Below are 21,145 nucleotides of genomic sequence, written 5' to 3' on the forward strand. Positions count from 1 at the left end.
GCGTTTTTGCTGCATTTGGTTTAATTTTCCATTTTGACAGATAATCACTGAAAATATTTAAACTTCTTTGTAGGCGACTGCAGATCACTCTTAGATTTCTACCTGTGGCTAATAGACTTGTGTCGTCACAGAATAGCGATTTCTGACAACCAACGGGTAGATTTGGAAGATCAGAAGTGAAAATATTATACAAGATTGGAGCTACACTCGAACCCTGCGGAACACCGGCTCGTACGGGTAGCAATTCAGATTTACAATTCTGATAGCTAACCTGAAGAGTACGATCAGTTAAATAATTTTGAAACATTTTGATCAAATAAATAGGAAACTGGAAATCAGACATTTTTGCTATTAAACCTTTGTGCCAAACACTGTCGAATGCTTTTTCTATGTCTAGAAGAGCAACTCCAGTGGATAACCCAGAAGATTTATTTGATTTTATCATGTTCGTTACTCTGACAAGTTGATGAGTAGTTGAATGTTCATGACGAAATCCAAACTGCTCTGGTAAAAAAATTGAATTCTCATTTATATGAGTCATCATTCTTAACAAGATAATTTTTTCAAAAAGTTTACTGATAGAAGAAAGTAAGCTAATTGGGCGATAACTTGATGTTTCTGCTGGGTTTTTATCAGGTTTTAGGATAGGAATTACTTTAGCGTTTTTCCATCTTTTTGGGAAGTAAGCTAATGAAAAACACTTGTTGAAAATTTTAACCAGGAGTCTCAAGGCAACATCGGGAAGATTTTTAATAAGAATATTAAAAATTCCATCATTACCAGGAGCCTTCATGTTTTTAAGTTTTCTAATAATTGATTTAATTTCATCAAAATTCGTCTCAATAATGTCATCGTGTGATAACACTTGAGTTGAAATAAGATCATATTTCGGTGAGACTTCATTTTCAATAGGACTCACAACGTTCAAATTAAAATTGTGGACACTCTCGAACTGCTGAGCAAGTTTTTGAGCTTTTTCGCCATTTGTAAGAAGTAGTTGATTTCCTTCCTTGAGAGCAGGAATAGGTTTCTGTGGTTTCTTAAGAACCTTAGAAAGTTTCCAGAAAGGTTTAGAATATGGTTTAATTTGTTCAACTTCTTTAGCGAAATTTTCATTTCGCAAAAGAGTAAATCTATGTTTAATTTCTTTTTGTAAATCCTTAACTATGTTTTTCATAGCAGGATCACGAGAACGTTGATATTGTCGTCGACGAACATTCTTCAACCGAATGAGCAGTTGAAGATTGTCATCGATGATAGGAGAATTTAATTTAGTTTGAGCTTTGGGAACTGAAAGATTTCTAGCTTCGATAATATAATGATTCAAATTATCAATTGCTGTGTCGATATCCGCAGAATTTTCTAAAATAGTTTCATGATCCACATGATTTTCAATGTGAGATCTGTAATCCAACCAATTTGCTCTATGATAGTTGAAAATAGAACTAATTGGATTAATTATAGCTTCGTTGGAAAGTCTGAATGTTACAGGAAGATGATCTGAGTCAAAATCAGCATGAGTAATCGGTTCACTACAAATGTGACTTTGATCTGTTAGAACCAGATCAATTGTAGACGGGTTTTTCACGGAAGAGAAACAAGTAGGATTACTGGGATGAAGAACTGTAAAGTAACCAGCTGAGAGTTGATTATGAAGTATTTTACCATTACTGTTATTTTGCCTACAATTCCACTGGACATGCTTAGCATTTAAGTCCCCTATTACGAAAAATTTCGATCGATATCTTGTAAGTTTTTGCAAATCGCCTTTAAAGAAATTTAATTGTTCGCCGGTGCATTGGAATGGCAAATATGCTCCAGCGATGAAATAAATTCCATGAATGGTTTCAACTTCGATTCCCAAGCTTTCAATAACTTTAGTATTGAAAGAAGGTAAAATTCGATGTTTAATTTGCCGTTGGACAAAAATGGCAACTCCACCACCAATTCCAGTAAACCTGTCAAATCGATGAACCACATAATGTGGATTACTTTTCAATTTTACATTTGGTTTAAGAAAAGTTTCTGTCACAATGGCAATATGAATTTTGTGAACTTTGAGAAAATTATAAAATTCATCTTCACTCGATTTCAAAGATCGAGCATTCCAATTTAAAATATTCAAATAATTATTTAACATCACTGTTAAATTTTAAATTCATTATAATATTATTTGCAAATTTCCATCCGATTTGAAATGCTTCAAAAAGTGATGAAGTCGAATTCATTTGGATGATCATTTGAAAAAGTTGATCTTGTAGGTAGATCATTTTATTTTCAGTTATATCGCCTAAATCGACTTCATTTAAAGAAGCGAATGGCATTGAAGGAATATTTGTAGGTAGACTGCCATTAGAAGAAGATGATTTGGCCGGTCTACCTATTAATAAATTGTTTTCGTTAGAAGAAGAACTGCAAGGCGGTCCTGTGTTTTGATTATTTACATTAGAAGAAATAGGAGATAGATTTCTACCTAATATACCAGCATAACTGACATTAGAAGAAGATGATGACGAGGTCGATCTACCTGTCAATAAATTGTTTTCGTTAGAAGACGAATTGGCAGGTGCCTTAGAAGAATTTTCAGGTATGTTCTGTAAATTTAAGGTCGTTGATTTGACTTGTTGTCTAAGCGAACGAGCGTTTAAAATTTTTTCCCTGACAGGACATTTCAAATAATTGGATTTATGATTTCCATTGCAATTTGAACATGAAAATTTATCAGTGGTTTCATTCATTGGACAAGCGTCTTTCGAATGCGATTTACCACAATTCAAACACCGTATATCCATATGACAATTTTTGGTTCCATGACCGAAGCCTTGGCAACGACGACATTGCGTTAAGTTTGCAATACGATTATGCCGTTTATAATGTTCCCAATGAATTTTAATGTGGGAAATGAAACGTACTTTTTCTAAAGTTTTCAAATTGTTTACATCACTTCGATTGAAGTGTATTAGGTAAAGTTCATGGGAAATTCCAGAGCGTGGTTTAGAAGTACCATTCGCTCTTTTTTTCATAAGTATTACTTGGGAAGGGGCAAAACCAAGCAATTCTTTTAGTTCATTTTTAATTTCATCAATACTTTGATCATTTGATAATCCTTTCAAGACAGCCTTGAAGGGTCTGTCTGATTTTATATCATATGAATAAAATTTATGAAGTTTTTCGGACAAATATCGAATAAGACTTTCGTAATCTTCCAATCCATCCACCAAGACTCGACATTCTCCTCTTCGTCCGATTTGAAATGAGACTTTTACTTCCGGGAGAAAAGTAGAAAGCTCAGTACGGAATGCTTTGAAGTCGGAAATCATCACCGTCACTGGTGGCATAGATTGATGTTTCTTCCCAGAACGACAAGCGTCCATTTTGGGAATTTTTGAAGAATTTTCTTCTATGTCGCTACAATCGGATTCAGGAAGAATCTCGTAAATATTGTTAGACGGCATAGGATCAACGGAAGGGAAATCCGTCCGTTGTCTTTTATTTTTACATTCAGATTCTATAAGATCGTGAATGTTATTAGAAAAATGTTGAATAACGGATTGTGATTTATTCCGTATTGAATTATTTTTAGCCTTAGGCTTGTTGCCTTTCCGGTTGGACGCAGGCATTTTTGAAATTAATGAAATTTTAAATTAAATTAACTAGGCTAAATTAGTCTTCAATTAGACTCCTAGCTAGCCTTAAAAAAGGCTGATTAATTTCTTAGTCACTCTAATATCACTCTTTGTATCACTTAGTCACTCTAATATCACTCTTTGTATCACTTAGTCACTTAGTTAGTGATTCAGGTAGCCTTGAAAAAGACTGAAGCCTTGAATCAATGAAACTCTAGGTAGCCAGAAAAAAAATTCCAGGAGCCAAGAGCTATACGCGTGCGGTGCGAACGACTGTTCAACACCGACTGATCGTACACTCTATTGTTCACTACATTGTATTGTCATTATTTCGGTCGTCTCGACCGTAAGCAGTTTTCGACTTTGTCGGATGACATGCGTGCACGAACTGATTTCTAGGTGATAACATCAATTGGCCAATCAATACGGTCAATTGGTATAAAGGTCGTTTGGTATAAATTGACATAAATAATAGAGTTTATGTAGTAAATAACGCGACGGTGCCGTATCCGCCGAGGATAAGGGCACCTCCCAGGCCCTGTGGTGGAGGAGGAGCACTATGAGGGAAGCTGAGCTGCAAGCAACCGGTCGGGTCATAGGTGGTGGATAATGCTTAGTCGCGATAGCAACTCGTTGTGACTCGCGACATGGCGGGGGCTGACTGCAGGTGTGGGTAGGACGAGGTAGTGGGCCCTACACGTTCTAGGCCTAAAAACCACAAGACCTAAAGCAGTTGGCCCTGACAAGGCGAGTTGGCGCCGCCTTTCAATATGCACCTGGCCCAAATCTCTCTCTTCTCGCGGTCCTTCAGCGTTACTGCAAGGTTGGCGCAGGCCTAGCTAGCCGCCCATAAAAAGGGCTTGCTCAGGAAGTTCAACAAGAAAATTCGGATGGATCTAATCGGCTCAGACATTTGCGACGAAAACGGACAAGAGATTGGAAACTCGGTACGTGGAACTGTAAGTCTCTCAACTTCATCGGAAGCACGCGTATACTATCCGATATAGTGAAAGACCGCAAGTTCGACATCGTAGCGCTGCAGGAGGTGTGTTGGAAGGGGTCTACGGTGCGGGTCTTTCGCGGGAACCACACCATATACCAGAGCTGCGGCAACACACACGAGCTGGGAACAGCTTTTATGGTGGTGGGGGAGATGCAAAAGCGTGTGATCGGATGGTGGCCGGTCAGCGACAGAATGTGCAGGTTGAGGATCAAGGGCCGGTTCTTCAATATCAGCATAATTAACGTGCATAGTCCCCACCTCGGAAGTAGCGATGACGACAAAGACGAATTCTACGCGCAGCTGGAACGTGAATACGATCGCTGCCCAAGACATGACATCAAGATCGTCATCGGCGATTTTAATGCTCAGGTTGGCCAGGAGGTGGAGTTCAGACCGGTGGTTGGAAGGTTCAGCGCCCACCAGCAAACGAACGAGAACGGCCTAAGACTCATCGACTTTGCCACCTCCAAGAACATGGCCATAAAAAGCACCTTTTTCCAGCACCGCCTCCAGCACCGATACACCTGGAGATCACCCATGCAAACGGAGACACAAATCGATCACGTCCTGATTGATGGACGGCATTTCTCGGACATTATCGACGTACGAACCTATCGGGGCGCTAACATCGACTCAGACCACTACCTTGTGATGGTTAAGCTGCGTCCAAAACTGTCCGTTGTGAATAACGTACGGTACCGGCGCCCGCCGCGGTATAATCTGGACCGACTGAGGGACACCGAGGTCGCGACTGCCTACGCGCGGCATCTCGAAGCAGCGTTACTAGCGGAGGAGGAGCTCAATGATGCTCCCCTGGAGGACTGCTGGACCAGAACTAAAGCAGCCATCAGCAATGCTGCGGAGAGCGTCCTGGGATACGTGCCAAGGAGTCGACGGAACGAATGGTTCGACGGCGAATGCCAGGAGATATTGGACGAGAAGAATGCAGCACGCGCAGCGATGTTGCGTCAAGCCACCCGTCAGAACGTGGAATCGTATCGACAGAGACGAAAGCAGCAAACTCGCCTTTTCCGGGACAAAAAGCGCCGCCTGGAAGAGTCGGAGAGAGAGGAGATGGAGATGCTGTATCGTTCTCAGGATACACGGGCGTTCTACAGGAAGCTGAATGACTCTCGCAACGGCTTCATGCCGCGAGCCGAAATGTGTAGAGACAAGGAAGGTGGCATCCTGACGGACGAACGTGAGGTGATCGAAAGGTGGAGGCAGCACTACGATGAACATCTGAATAGTGCACAGGCGGACAATCAGGCGTTGGAGGAGGAAGATTATGTCAGTGTTGCAGCCGACGGAGATGTACCAGTGCCCACTATGAACGAGGTCAAGGAAGCTATCCAACAGCTCAAGACCAACAAAGCAGCTGGTAAGGATGGTCTAGGAGCAAAACTCTTCAAAAGGGGACCGGAGAAACTGACGGAATGCATGCACCGAATAATCGAAGAGATCTGGGACAGAGAACAGCTACCGGAGGAGTGGAAGGAAGGGGTCATCACCCCGATATACAAGAAAGGTGACAAATTGGACTGTGCAAACTACAGGGCAATCACAGTGTCGAATGCCGCCTACAAAGTGTTATCCCAGATTCTGTTCCGGCGCCTATCACCACTGGTAAATGGATTTGTCGGGAGTTATCAGGCCGGGTTCATCAACGGCAGATCAACAAACGACCAAATCTTCACTATACGGCAAATCCTCCAAAAATGCCGTGAATACCGGGTCCCGACGCATCATCTGTTCATCGACTTCAAAGCCGCATACGACACGGTAGACCGTGTAGAGCTATGGAAAATTATGGACGAGAACGGCTTCCCTGGGAAGCTGACAAGACTGATTAAGGCTACGATGGATGGTGTACAGTGTTGTGTCAAGATTGCGGGCGGTTTCACGGAACCGTTCGAATCACGTAGGGGATTAAGGCAAGGTGATGGGTTGTCCTGCCTGCTGTTCAACATCGCACTTGAAGGAGTTATGCGAAGAGCGCGGTTCAACATGCGGGGCACGATTTTCACGAGGTCCGGACAATTCGTGTGCTTCGCTGATGACGTGGATATAATCGGTAGAAACAAGGAGACGGTAGCAGATCTGTATACCCGACTAAAGCGCGAAGCGGCACGAGTAGGACTGAGGATAAATGTGTCTAAGACAAAGTACATGCTGGCTGGCGGAACTGAACGCGATAGGCAACGTCTGGCCAGCAGTATTACGATCGACGGCGACGAGTTCGAGGTGGTTGACGAGTTCATCTATCTTGGCTCACTGGTGACTGCGGACAACGACACCAGCCGGGAGATCAGGAGGCGCATTATATCCGGAACTCGTGCCTACTATGGACTCCACAAAACATTGAGATCCAGGAAACTTCACCCCCGCACGAAGTGCACCATGTACAAATCACTGATAAGACCGGTGGTTCTCTACGGGCACGAAACGTGGACAATGCTCGAGGAGGACCTGCAAGCACTCGAAGTTTTCGAAAGGAGGGTGCTGAGAACGATCTTCGGTGGTGTGCAGGAGAATGGAGTGTGGAGGAGAAGAATGAACCACGAACTAGCGCAACTCTACGGTGAGCCAAGTATCCGGAAAGTAGCCCAGGCTGGAAGGGTACGGTGGGCGGGGCATGTCGTGAGAATGCCGGACAACAGCCCCACCAAGTTGGTGTTCACCTCTAATCCGGCAGGTACAAGACAAAGAGGAGCGCAGCGTTCACGGTGGCTGGACCAAGTGGAGCGAAACCTGGATAGTATCGGGCGCCGACGTGGTTGGAGGCAAGCAGCCATGGATCGAGTTACATGGAGAAGAATTGTTGATCAGATAAAATCTTAAAAGATGTAATATCAGAAATATATATAAGGGCACCTCGGTGACCCAATGCCGTAATTAGAAGAAATTGGCTCAAAGGGCATGGTGTTCTAATGTTCAGATTTTGTCAAGATTTTTAAACTTGAAAAAAAATTAAATATTTTCTTTGTAAAAGTTATGTCAAGTTCATATAGATTATAATGTGGTAACCCTGCACGCTATACAAAATTGAACAAAGAACGCTGTGTACTAGACGGTGGTGTTTTCTTCTCCCGTACCAGCACGTACCGATACGTACCTGTTTTGCATCACTTTCTTTGACAGTTTTGAAACTCATCGTTTTATAAATTCGGAACTGGAAATAGAACCTGGATGAAATTGCACAGTATCTTTTAAGACAATGAGAGCTTTAATTTGAATCATGATATGTGAAAATCGTTTTAACCGTTGCTGAGAAATCGAAGCAAGTTTTGTTTTTGGAGCTTTTCTTCACTATTAACGGTGCTTTCGGAAGCGAAAACCAGGGACTAGTAGTCCCAAAATAGATTTATATATTCACTAACTAACAAGGTTTGGCAACTAGATGAATTTACCAGTTATTTTTATAAAAATTGGCACCTCGTTTAGCCATCACTTGTGAAAAAATACTCATGAAAATGAAAATTTCCCACTTATTGCGCTCTAATACCGGAACCGGAAGTCGGATCTGGATCAACTTTTCTTAGTTCGTAGAAATCGGTTAAAAATTTTCCGAGAAAATTTAGTGCGCATTTTCTCATAGATTTGCACATATTACCTTGTAATTCCGGAATCGGTCGGATAAAGATAAAATTCAATAGCAAACTTTGGGATCATAAGAACAGTTAGTTCCAATAGCATGTTTTACACAATTCAACAGTATGTATCATCGAATCCAGATAAGTTACATTGGCAGAATCATTGTCTAGAATATGTGAAGGATGCAGATAAATTTTGCCTGTAGAAATATTGCGTGGCCATTTTCATTTCAAACAAAAGTACACACATAAATACAGGTGCAGTTTTAGCCTATGAAGTGTCTAGTAGTTATTTTTAATTTACGAATTCAGTACAGCAAACTGTATTCATTTAAAAAAAATATGCAATAATGCCTGTGCAAATATAATACCTTCGTTAATACATTACCTTTACCAGTCTGTACGAACAGATTTGATTCAAAATTGAATAAACGGTTTCAATTTAATACCATAGTATTTAAATAACTGTAATGGCTATAACTATTTAATTTTCACATCTATTCAAAACAATAACATGTCAATCGTACCATAAATTAATTATAATCCAGCAAAAGCTAATTTATTCAACTGCAGGTGAGCGCCGAGTTGCAATTCACAAATAATAACCGCGGAAAAATTCACATCACGAATCGAAATACAAAAATGCATAATCAAAATGCAAAATCACGTAACAAAAAATAAACCCTGACTGCATGTCATGGCTCTCGAGGGGGGTCACAATTGCCAAACCACTGGTAAACCACTGAATCGACCAGCGAACAAACCAGCGCAACCTCTGCAACGGAAAATCGTTCCTCGATGATAGTCGGAAGATAAACGGGCAGCTGCTGCAGGCTCGTTGTGCCCATTCGGCTATGCAAAACACGACACAGAACTGAGTGCTGCACCATATGATGTAGAATGGAAGATGCTCGACGGAAGATAAATTTACCGACTTTCGACAGTTAGCCAGAGAACTTACAGAATCGTATAGTGGCCGGAACGACAAAACAGTGCAGCAGCCGTTGGCGTGTGTGTAGCGGAGCTTCCATGGATCAGACGGTAAACAATCTCCGGAACAAACGTTGGTGTGTAATTTTTATGTAGACCCTAGACTCAATGCAGTCTGCATTGTTTTCGTAACTATAGTCATAAGAATGTTTTACCAGAGGCCTGTGAACTGATTGTTTTCGGTATGAGTAAGAAATTGTTGAATACGACATTCTGTCCTAGAATAGGATCTACTAAGGTAAATAATTTTATCTTATAATCACAAAGTGATGACTTTCATGACGACATGCGATTAGATTATTAAAAATTGATTTTGTTTTGTTTAGTTTTGTTCAGGATTGTTCTAGTTCTAGATGCATACTTAATGTCAGTTTTAAAATTTGTATCTGGAAATTAGAACGGCCTCGTATACCAGTTTTAAATTTGACAGTAGAACTGTTCGACTAAATAAATCAAAAAACGGCTAACGCTAACTGGGATACAATTGTTCCCATTTTAGTACTATTATAGAACTTCCAGCTGCTGAATTTGCTCTAACCATTCAAACCTTGTCTTTTGTTGTTCGCACCGAACACCAATAGCTCTTTGCTCCTAGATTTTGTCGACCTACTTTACTATGGGGTGCCTTTTCAAAATTTACCCTCTGAGAGAGTGTTATGTTTTTGATCGTGAATATCTCTTGTTGTATCTAACGAATCAACATAATTTTTGCTATCGAAAATATGATCACAATTTTATGATAAAATTTTCAGTTGTATGACAAAATATCAAATAATTCAAAATTAAACTTTTCGGAAATGTTTGGTATCAACGAGTATCAAAGAAGAAAACACATGACGCGTGTTTCCCTTTCTCGTATTTTGAAAGCTCATAGTTCAGAGATCTGTGGAAGGATTTATATAATCTAACTACCAATAGATTCGAATTTTTTCAACTTGAACGTGTATTGCCACAACCTTGAAGTGTTTCAATAGTACACTATTGCCCTTGGCATCTAAGAGCTTAAGCAGTGTGCCTTCAAATATGTTACTATTGAATAAAAAAAAATAGTACACTATTGAAAAACCTGTCTGATTTGATCCATTTCAGAACCAGCCAATCAGAACGCGTTCTGAGGAAGAGAACAAAATATGTGCTGCATCGATATAAGAGATAAATATTTCACCTTTTTCATCATTTCTTGAGCAACACTTGTCGAAGCTAGACATACGGCCTTACATCGAAAACCTCATACTTTTGGAATGAAGCGAGTGCCGAAAAATAGCCTACCAGTGGAAGTTGTCAGTCGTCATGGGAGCGCTGCTCAGTTAATTCGTCCAGAATAAGAGCCGAATTTCATTGTATGCTCTAAATGCACCCATTGATTCCGCCAGAAATGGATTGTTTCATCTTCTTTGGTATCCAATTGGAAATCTCAATGTATTCCTAGTCCAATTTCGGTCGAGTGTACACGCCAAGTGCCATCTCAGTTCTGTTTAAATGCAGATCCTGTTGATCGTGAGAATTCAAGGCATTTTCCAGTTTCACTGATCATCACTAAGAATTAATTGAATTTTCTCCATTTCCTAACAGAAGTATCAGATTCATCAAAATGGAAATTGAAAAAGTAACGATCTCTCGCTATGCAAAAATTAAAGTATTGATGTAGAACACAACTTTATACTAGTATGTGTGTCGTTTCGAAATATGCCGTGCGAAACAGGGTTGCCACATATACAGATTTAGCTGTATTTTATTTCTCCTGAATAGTACATCCGCCCTCAAAAATTGTAACACAAAGGATCTAATGTATCAATTTGATACATGCCATCGAAGCGTACTGAAATCACACCAAAAACAACAGGCTAACATTTTGTCAAATTGTCACAATATTTGTTTTTCTTCTCTTTTCTACTTATGTAGGATTAAGAACAGGTGGATAAATTCTATTTTCTTCTATAATAGACTGAGGGCAGTAAGTTTACCAAGTGCATTGAATACAACATATTGTAGCGTGTAACATACTTTCAAATATAGCAACTGGCCACAGATCTCCTTCGCAAGAATACCGATAATAGCACACTCGCACGCTCAAAATCTCGACTACATTTTTTGTCGTGCATACGACTTACTTTACTATGGGGCGCCTTTTCAAAATTTACCCTGTACAAGAAGTCACAAATCTCCAAATAACTAGGGGAACGTGCCACTTGAGCCAATTAGTTCTGATTCTGATAACACAACAACATATATTTTTTACAAACTATCGGAAATTCGATCAGGAATTTGTGTTTAAATTTTCAACAGGGTGATTTTCTAAATCTTTTGGTAATAATGAGGAAAACTCGTTGTGCTTGCTTGCCTTTTTCGCACCCGGACGATGGTTTTGAGTTAGTCAGGCACACATCAGTTCAGATTATCTACTAGACGAGTTTGAAAGGTAAACTTTGATTGAGAATCGTCCATTTGTTCTAGTGTTTCAGGCGGAACTGGATGTTGATACATCATCAGAAAGAACAAATCAGTTTTAAGGCCATCGTCCAAGTACCCATGCGCGCGGGTGGTTTTAGGAAATTTTCGATGGAAATTTTGAAAATTTTGCCAAAACCAAAAACATACATACCTTTGAAATACTTTTATCTATCTACAGGTTGAAAATGGCTGGAAAATTCGGAGGATTTTCCGAGTCTTATCAAAAATAGCACTGGAAAAATGAGCTTTTTTGTAATCTTTCACAATTAATTGAAAAAAAGGTTTTCCAAAAATGTGTCCGAATGTAATCTGTGTATCCATCATAAGGTTTATTTGAAAAAAAAAATTATGTCATCCCTTTATTTTTCCAGATAATTGTGAAAGATCACAAAAACACTCATTTTTCAGAGCTATTTTTGATAAGATTCGGAAAATTCTCCGAATTTTCCAGCCATTTTCACCCTGTAGATAGATAAATATATTTCAAAGGTCTGTATGTTTTTAGTTTTGTCAAATTTTTCAAAATTTCCATCGAAAATTTCCTAAAACCACCCGCGCGCATGGTACTTGGACGATGGCCTTAAAGCGTGAAATGCTCAGGTCGTGCTCTCAACTAAACTGGACTGCTAAATTCAGATTCGGAATGCAAAATCAGCGTTCAGTTATAGAACTAAATTGCAACTGAGTTCTTGAGTTTTGTTTAGTTCTCGACCTGAGTTCTTATAGAACTCCTAATATATTCCCAAAGAACTATACGATTTTTTTTCTAAATTTCTATGTCATAAAAATGGAAAGAATCTATTTTTGCGAAATGGCACCGAGCTTCGACTGCGTCCTTACTTTTTAGAACAGTCTTCAGAGCAATTCTAGAAACTAACAGCAGAAAAAGTGGCGAGATCAGGATCGATTGGCACAGATTCGGATATAAATGTGCACACGTCTTTAATAAGTAAAAACCATTATTTTGGCACGGGTAAGGACTCAAGACTGGTTTTTCAAATCTGAGATTGGAACCGTCAGTGTAGAGCAAATCTAGGATAATTAGATTAGCTTTGTACAATTGCCGCAGTGCAAAACTCGCAACAGTGTTTAATATCGTATAGAATTACACAATTTCGCCCTTCTGAATTCCCGTACAGTTTTTTGAATCTCATTTGTTCCGCGGTAATTAATTGTGTGGTAGAAATGCTGCCAATAAGTCAGTCTTTAGTAGAAATGCACCGTTTCAATTCTGGAAGCAGTGAAAGTTGCGAAATTCACACAGTCAAAAAATACAAACGATTATCATTTTTATTCGTATTCTCGTCCTCCAGTTATGTCTGCGACATTACTCAGCCACCATTTTTTGTATTGTCAGTATCAAGAACAAATTTTCTTATGTGTAATGTACTCCAAGGAGTTACAAATTGGTCATTACAGAAACAGACTTCATCCTCTATCTAGAATGCTACAACGACTTTTGAGAAATAAGAAGTATCCGTGATTTACAAAAAAGTATTGTTTCACGCCTAATTCGATAATTTTCATCTAAGACAACCAAGCCATTCCACCTCACCCCTGTAACGAGAAAACCCAACAACCTGACTATTTCACAGAAAAACAGATCAATTAGACCTATGACCTCTGAGATGATCTGAGTCAAAGTCAGCATGTGTAAAGAGCTGACTACAAATGTGACTTTGATCTGTTCGGACCAGATCAATTGTAGACGGATTTATCACGGAAGAGAAACAAGTCGGATTACTGGGATGGAGAACTGTAAAGTAACCAGCAGAGAATTGGTTATGAGAGTTGGTGCATTGGAATGGCAAATATGCTCCAGCGATGAAATAAATTCCATGAATGGTATCAATTTCGATTCCCAAGCTTAGTATTTAGTATTGAAAGAAGATAAAGTTCAATGTTTAATTTGCCGTTGGACAAAAACAACAACTCCACCACCCATTCCAGTAAACCTGTCAAATCGATTAACCACATAATGTGGATTGCTTTTCAATTTGACATTTAGTTTAAGAAATGTTTCTGTCACAATGACAATATGAATTTTGTGAACTTTGAGAAAATTATAAAATTCATCTTCACTCGATTTTAATGATCGAGCATTCCAATTTAAAATATTCAAATAATTATTTAACATCATTGTTAAATTTTAAGTTCATTATAATATTATTTGCAAATTGGTATTCAACTTGAAATGCTTCAAAAAGTGATGAAGTCGAATTCATTCGGATGATCATTTTCCGTTATATCACCTAAATCGACTTCGTTTAAAGAAGCGAATGGCATTGAAGGAATATTGGTAGGTGGAATGCCATTAAAACAGCCATTAGAAGAAGATGATTTGGCCGATCTTCCTATTAATAAATTGTTTTCGTTAGAAGATGAACTGCAAGGCGTTCTTGTGTTTTGAATTAAGTGATACTTTTCTACCTGTTACCAAAGCGTAACTGTCATTAGAAGAAGATGATGACGAGGTCGATCTACCTGCCAATAAATTGTTTTCGTTAGAAGACGAATTGGAAGGCGTACTTGTTTTTTGTTTTAAATTCGAAGAAATAAGTGCCTTAGAAGAATTAGGCGTGGCATTTGTATCGTTTTTTTATTTTCAGGAATGTTCTGTAAATTTGAGGTCGTTGATTTGACGTGGTCTAAGCGAACGAGCGTTTAAAATTTTTCCCCTGACATGATATTCAAATAATTGGACATATGATTTCCATCACAATTAGAACATAAAAATTTATCAGTGGTTTCATTCATTGAACAGACGTCTTTCGAATGCGATTTACCACAATTCAAACTCCGTATGTCCATATGACAGTTTTTGGTACCATGACCGAAGCCTTGACAACGACGACATTGCGTTAAGTTTGCAACACAATTATGGCGTGTATAATGTTCCCAATGAATTTTAATGTGGGAAATGAAACGTACTTTACCTGAGTTTTCAAATTGTTTACATCACTTCGATTGAAGTGTATTAGGTAAAGTTCATGGGAAATTCCAGAGCGTGATTTAGTTCCATTCTCTCTTTTTTCATATGTATTACTTGGGAAGGCAAAACCAAGAAATTCTTTTAGTTCATTTTTAATTTCATCAGTGCTTTGATCATTTGGTAAACCTTTCAAGACATGCTTGAAGGGTCTGTGTGATTTTATCTCATATGAATAAAATTTATGAAGTTTCTCGGACAAATATCGAATAAGACGTTCGTAATCTTCCAATCCATCAACCAAGACTCGACATTCTCCTCTTCGTCCGATTTGAAATGAGACTTTTGCTTCCGGGAGAAAAGTAGAAAGCTCAGTACGAAATGCTTTGAAGTCGGAAATCACCACCGTCACTGGTGGCATAGATTGATGTTTCTTCCCAGAACGACAAGCGTCCATTTTGGGAATTTTTGAAGAATTTTCTTCTATGTCGCTACAATAGGATTCAGGAAGAATATTGTTAGACGGCATGGAATCAACAGAAGGGAAGTCCGCCCGTTGTCTTATTTTTACATTCAGATTCTACAAGATCGTCAATGTTTTTAGAAAAATTTGGAATAAAGGATTGTGATTTATTCCTTATTGTAATATTTTTAACCTTAAGCTTGTTTCCGGTTGAACGCAGGCATTTTTGAAGAACATAAATTAACTAGGATAAATTAGTTTTAGATTAGACTCCTAGTTTAGTTAAGTCTTGATAAAGACTGATTTTGTGGTAGTCTTAATAAAGACTGATTAGTTCGAAGAATAATTCTTTGGATGGATAGCCTTAAGAAAGGCTGATTAATTTCTTAGTCTTGAGAAAGACTGATTATATTAGAACATCACTCTTTGTATAGCCTTAAGAACGGCTGATTATTTGTTAGTCTTCAAAAAGACTGTTGATGATTCAGGTAACCTTGAAAAAGACTGAAACCTTGAATCAATGAAACTCTAGCTATCCAGAAAAATTTTCCAGGAGTCGAGCATCATCATCGAATAGCATCGTGTGCGGTTCGAACGACTGTTCAACATCGACTGAATCGGTTTATTTTTTGTACCGTTCGCCTCGTTTGAGTGGTATTGATTTTCAATGTATGTGCTCGCATATGAGAAAACCGTTCACACCGAACTACAACCAGTATCGAACCGACTTGTACTCGGTGCGACTCGATAATGCCGTAAATAAGGTTGCTTATGCATTTTTAATGTCATCGTGATCGGTCGTGTCTTGTACACAACCCTGTAATTATTTTCTTAATTATTAGGCCATATTTTGAGGTTTAAGAACAGATCCCCAAACTCTCGATTTTTGTCGTGGTTGTGATACTCTTATGTTACCTCAAAAAAAAACTTAAATACCACTTTTTTTCTTTTCTTCTTTAGATAAACCACGAAAAGTGTGTTATAACAATACAAGAAAATCGAAGGTAATTTTCCGGCCTACTGATCCAGTGATAGCTTCGGAGCACTTTTTTCCTTAGATCGAATTCAGTAAATTACCGGGCAATCATTCATCATCGATAGCTTCATAGAATATTGCATACAATATGACGTGTGTGTTCAGTACTACTACTTGTAGTACCATTTGATGAATTTTCGACACTTTCCAGTGTGATCGCATCGTAATATTTATCTAATGTTTCTAATTTTTTTTCAATTGGTTCCCGAGTTACGGAACTATGTTTGAAATTGCAAACCCTCATATAGAGCGAAGATACAAGAGAGCGATTTTTGTTCAAATTTGGTTCAAAACTGTTTTGATTTGTACGCTAAGCTAGCTGCTGGCCACACGAACCTACTTCGGCTATACCGGATTCCAGTTCCGTAAGTACCGGAAATATTGATCAAAACTATCAAAACGGAACACACTACTTTTTCTCCGATCCGCCTTAACCGATTTCCACAAACTCAAGCTCAAATGATAGTTCTTATGGTTCCATAGGTTGCTATTAACTTCATCCGGATTCGACTTTCGATTCCGGAGCTACAGGGTGAAGTGTGTTGAAAATAGCGAAACGGTAATTTAGAGCGATGTAAAAAGGAAATTAAATACTACCGCATTTGACTCATATCCGTTTACAAATTGAAAAGGTTCCCGAGTAAAGTCTAACATCAAAATAAGAACAAATTGATATTTGATTATGATAGTAACATCAGATTGAAATCCTAATATGATATCGACTCATAAAATTTTCAATTAATATCAATTAAATTAAAGGCAATAGTTTTGTGAAACTCAAAAAATTAAAATATTAAAATCAACAACTTAGTGAATCCATTGAAATAGAGCACAAAAAATACAAAGTTAAGTTTCAATGGAAGAATTATACCTTCAATCCTTTGTTGCCTTTTACAAAAATGCTTTGACATCCTGCCGAGATCCTGCAGTTGGCCGCAACCATAACCGAAAAGACACGATTTTTTCATCATATTTTCAACTTTTACGCAAATAATGCTCCTTATTGTTAACCACGAGAATATTAGTGTCAAATTAGTGGCGATCATCGGTACCACGTAAGTCTGAAGCAGGTCAATCTGAATAGTGTCTTTGGCATTTCCATTTCGCTGATCGTCTGCCGTAGAAGGAGTTTATCTAGAATTTGATATGAGAAATATATTTGACGTCATCGATTTCTTTCTAGATACGTTAAGTATCCGATCCTGTAACAATTTTTGCGTTTAGTTAAAAAAAAAATGTTTTGATATTTGTAATCATACGACGTCGCGAAGTTTATTCCAAAGTTTTTAGACCATTATTTTCAGTGCATCCAGAAATCGGGGACCTGGATGGCGAAAATAATCTACTCGCCAAACCCGTTCTGACAATATCCATAACTTTATATCCAACAGTATGGAAAAATTTATTGTTTACGAAGTTCGAACATCGATCATTGAATGTCTCAGATTTCAGAACCAAGAGCTAATTCTTAATAATACTTTAGTGGCTTAGAGGAGCCACCAAGAAAATATATGTTTAATTTGAATATTCCTAAGTAGTCCACAAACTGTGTCGAAGAACCCTTTTCAAAACAATTCTCATTCCTAGTTACAAATGCTTAGAACTTCATATTCTCACTAACGCTAGATATGAGAAGTATTTTATCAATCATCTAATAAATCTTGGAACTTTAATACACTTTTCTAAAGAAACCGTCTAACTAAATCTTCATAAATTTTAAGTCACACGACTAATTCTGCATCAATTTATTGTAAATTACAAGTCTACAAGAACTAAAAATTTACTGAAGAGATTTTTGTTCTATCTGTGGTCAGAAGCGAGATAATCGTTCATTGTCCCAATTTATCCGAAAAAACAAATGATCTGGGATACCTTATTGCCGGATTCATAATTGATGTTCTCTGTGTTGTAGGAGACTTCACTGTAAAACGTTCGGTCTTCAGAACCTCTAAATTCGTATTTCAAAGTGATTACATGTTCGAGTTGTGTGAGATCAAGTAGATAACTCAATTTAATGTTATAATGTTTAAATGCTACATCTTTGGATATGAGAAGGACAAAGAGAACATTTTTATACTGTACTCAAATAGCCACACTGCTATTCACGGTGGATGAGGAATGGAAGCGACGCAACGAGTGTGCCTTGACAGAAACTACCTGTATACAACTTTGTGAAATAACACTGCTTGTCATATAATCGAACATTTTCCCCCTCCTTACAGCTAGCACTTACAGTCCATAGCAATCGCAAAAAGTTCGCATTCCAAATCACCTATGTTCGAAACCGAATTCTCTCCGCGGTAGTGTGAAGGATTGCATGAAATCTTTTTTCTTGCTTGCGAGTAATATCGCCTAAATGTATACTATCCCGGACCTTTAGTGGCTGTTCTATTTTTAGATTATGTTTTCAATGTGCTTTCCTTGAGAGCAAAACTAGTTTCCAGTTTGATGTCACACAGCATTTTTTTTGCTTTCAGTTTTGATCTTTTAACCGTTAAAACGACCAAAACGATAGCAAATTAAGTAATCGATATATACGAACAGCACAACATCAGATTAAGTTTTCTTTTTAATCTCACACTCTACTCTGGATATGTTTGTTTTTTTTTTCACAAACAAACTTTTTAATTGTTATTTAAGTTTCAAATAATTTACTTTGAGAGAATTCAACAGTGATATTTATGAAATATAAGATTAATTCTTATATCGATAACATTCGGTTGTGAATTTTAACATGACGGGAATGAATGAAAAATGATATCGTTTTATTTTTGATAAGCCAGTCACAAATGTCTCTCATTTTAAATTAAATAATTTGTAATTAATAAAAGTAAATAACAATAATTATAAATCATAACTATTACTTATGCTACACTGCAAGCATTTTGGGTATAGACTAATCGAAAGCCTCTGTTTGCTATGTCCCCATCCTCGTTAGCATCCCAAAAAACGTACACAACGAAAGGTTTCACTTGACCTGCAATTACATGAAATTCAATTTCGAAACTATTCAGTTATGCAATTTCTCACGTTGAGAAATATATTCAACCAATACTTACTAGTAACCGGATAAAAACCCAAGCCGCAAAATCGATCCAAAAATGGTATGCCAGCGACAGCTTGATCGGTGACAATCGGGCTCGGTATGACGATATAATCTGTAAGACAAGCCAACCCGTTATCAGAAAGCATATTTTGTCCCATCAACGCCGGATCGACACCGTTTGCATCACTGGTAACTGTAAATGCGTACTGTCCTCCGCTTGTAGGCTGCAAATTTCACCCGGTCAATGATATTTTTATGTATTGAAATACAAAACTTACCTTACTATAAGTAATTGTGCACTTATCTGGTCCCGCTCTTATACAAATACCATAGTGATGATTGGCGATCTGTCTGGAACCTGTTAAGCCAATAGAATTTGGGTTAGGATTTTCTCCGATACCATAGTTGAAGCTACTAATCGTTCCCGTATTCCCGAAATGGTACTGCAAACATCCTTCCGGAGCCCGAAATTGGGAAGCGCATGCAATTTGCGACAATTGAAGATTCCACTGTCGATCGAACGAAGTTGAAGCTGTTGTTGCAATTCTGATAGTGATTGGATTCAAACTATCGAAATTAACGTACACGTGTTGGCCTGTGTTATCACCGCAAATTAATGGCACTTCGGAGCTTCCACCGGTGACTGAGAGAACATCGGTGATACAATTTCCATCACCATCTGGTTGCGCCAAAGCTAGCGATTGGAAATCAATTCGCAACTGACAAACCGATGCACTACAAGGCGTGATAGTGAATGTACACGTCCCACCTCCATTAAAGGACCCCGGGTAGCCAACATTCGTGAAGTAAGTACTGTTTAGATTGGTTGATCCACCACATGTTCGACTGACTAAAAGATCGATGTTTAGTACGAGTAGTTAAACTGAACAATTGAATCTCACATAAACAACAGGTCGCCTGATTAGTGTTGGTACTGCAACTTCCACCGAATATCCCAGTGTTGTCAGCGCACTCGCCACGTATCAGGCAAGTGCCGGTCAATCCGTTGGTTGCCACACAAGGAACGTTCGCTATTCGTCCGATCGTATAGAATGGAAAGTCTACCAAGAAAAAAAATGGTCAAATCACTCCCAAACCGGCAAACACGTCCTTACTCACATCTGGCCTGCCGGAGATGTACACGGTCTAAAGCATCCAACTGAGTTTTATTCACCAAAACAGAACTTCCCGATCGAAAAACGGTAAATAGCATGCACCAAATTAGCCACTGCATATTCGTAGTATTTAGAAAGAACCTTTTCAACTGCGACTATCAAGCACCCTTCACAGAAATTGTGCGAATCGAACAACCAACCTCAAGAAACTAACATCTCCGCCGTTGGCTGACCCACTTGGGGAGTGCAAAATAAGCTTGGGAATGGGAGAAACATATTTTCGAATATCATTGTTACACCTTTTCTGAGATAGGAGAAATCAGTTCAAGTGAACTTGTACAGAACGAAACTCAAATGCGGTAGATGGTACTTCAACGACGAAGAAATTGAACGTGCTAATTGCTCAATTGTGAACAAGTACACGTGGTTTGACGCAAGAGCCCAGTTCTGTTACCCATGCTGTAGTCATCCCGAGCAAGCCGCTTGCAATGTGACGAAGGAGTGAAAGAATGAAACAATTTTTTTCGGGAGAGGTCTACAGAAAGGAAAGTGATTGGCAATCATTTGTAATTGTCTGATCATTAGAGTCAGTATCGTAAACGAGCTGTAAATAGTGAATGTCATATAAACTCAAAGTTGTATACGTGATTCGGAGTGTTATTATCCATTGATATTGAATGTACAATCGTATCAGCCCATGCTATTAGCAAAATCTTCTTGAATTCCATCCACCAATTCAATTCACTCGACGCTCACAGTCGATTTGTCAGACAAATATATGCATTTGATGAAAAGGCTTAGATTTTAACAGATTTATACCTAATTCTCATGCGGTGAGGTGCAAAGAAATTTACAATGAATATTTAACATAATTTTCTAAATATAGTTCATTC

At 38.4% G+C, this 21,145-nt stretch overlaps 1 protein-coding gene across 1 annotated transcript; it reads right to left on the minus strand.

Moving 5' to 3' along the window:
- Positions 1-18,955: 18,955 nt before the first annotated feature.
- On the minus strand, positions 18,956-20,423 carry LOC131434156 (uncharacterized). Its single transcript, XM_058600806.1, has 5 exons — positions 20,257-20,423; positions 20,040-20,198; positions 19,416-19,987; positions 19,151-19,361; positions 18,956-19,068 (listed from the first exon to the last, which is right to left on the minus strand). The coding sequence occupies exons 1-5, from the start codon at positions 20,369-20,371 to the stop codon at positions 18,956-18,958; spliced, it is 1,170 nt and encodes a 389-aa protein (XP_058456789.1). The 5' UTR covers positions 20,372-20,423.
- Between the last annotated feature and the right edge of the window lie 722 nt (positions 20,424-21,145).

This window comes from Malaya genurostris, chromosome 3, assembly GCF_030247185.1.
Source record: "Malaya genurostris strain Urasoe2022 chromosome 3, Malgen_1.1, whole genome shotgun sequence".
Lineage (NCBI taxonomy): Eukaryota > Metazoa > Arthropoda > Insecta > Diptera > Culicidae > Malaya > Malaya genurostris.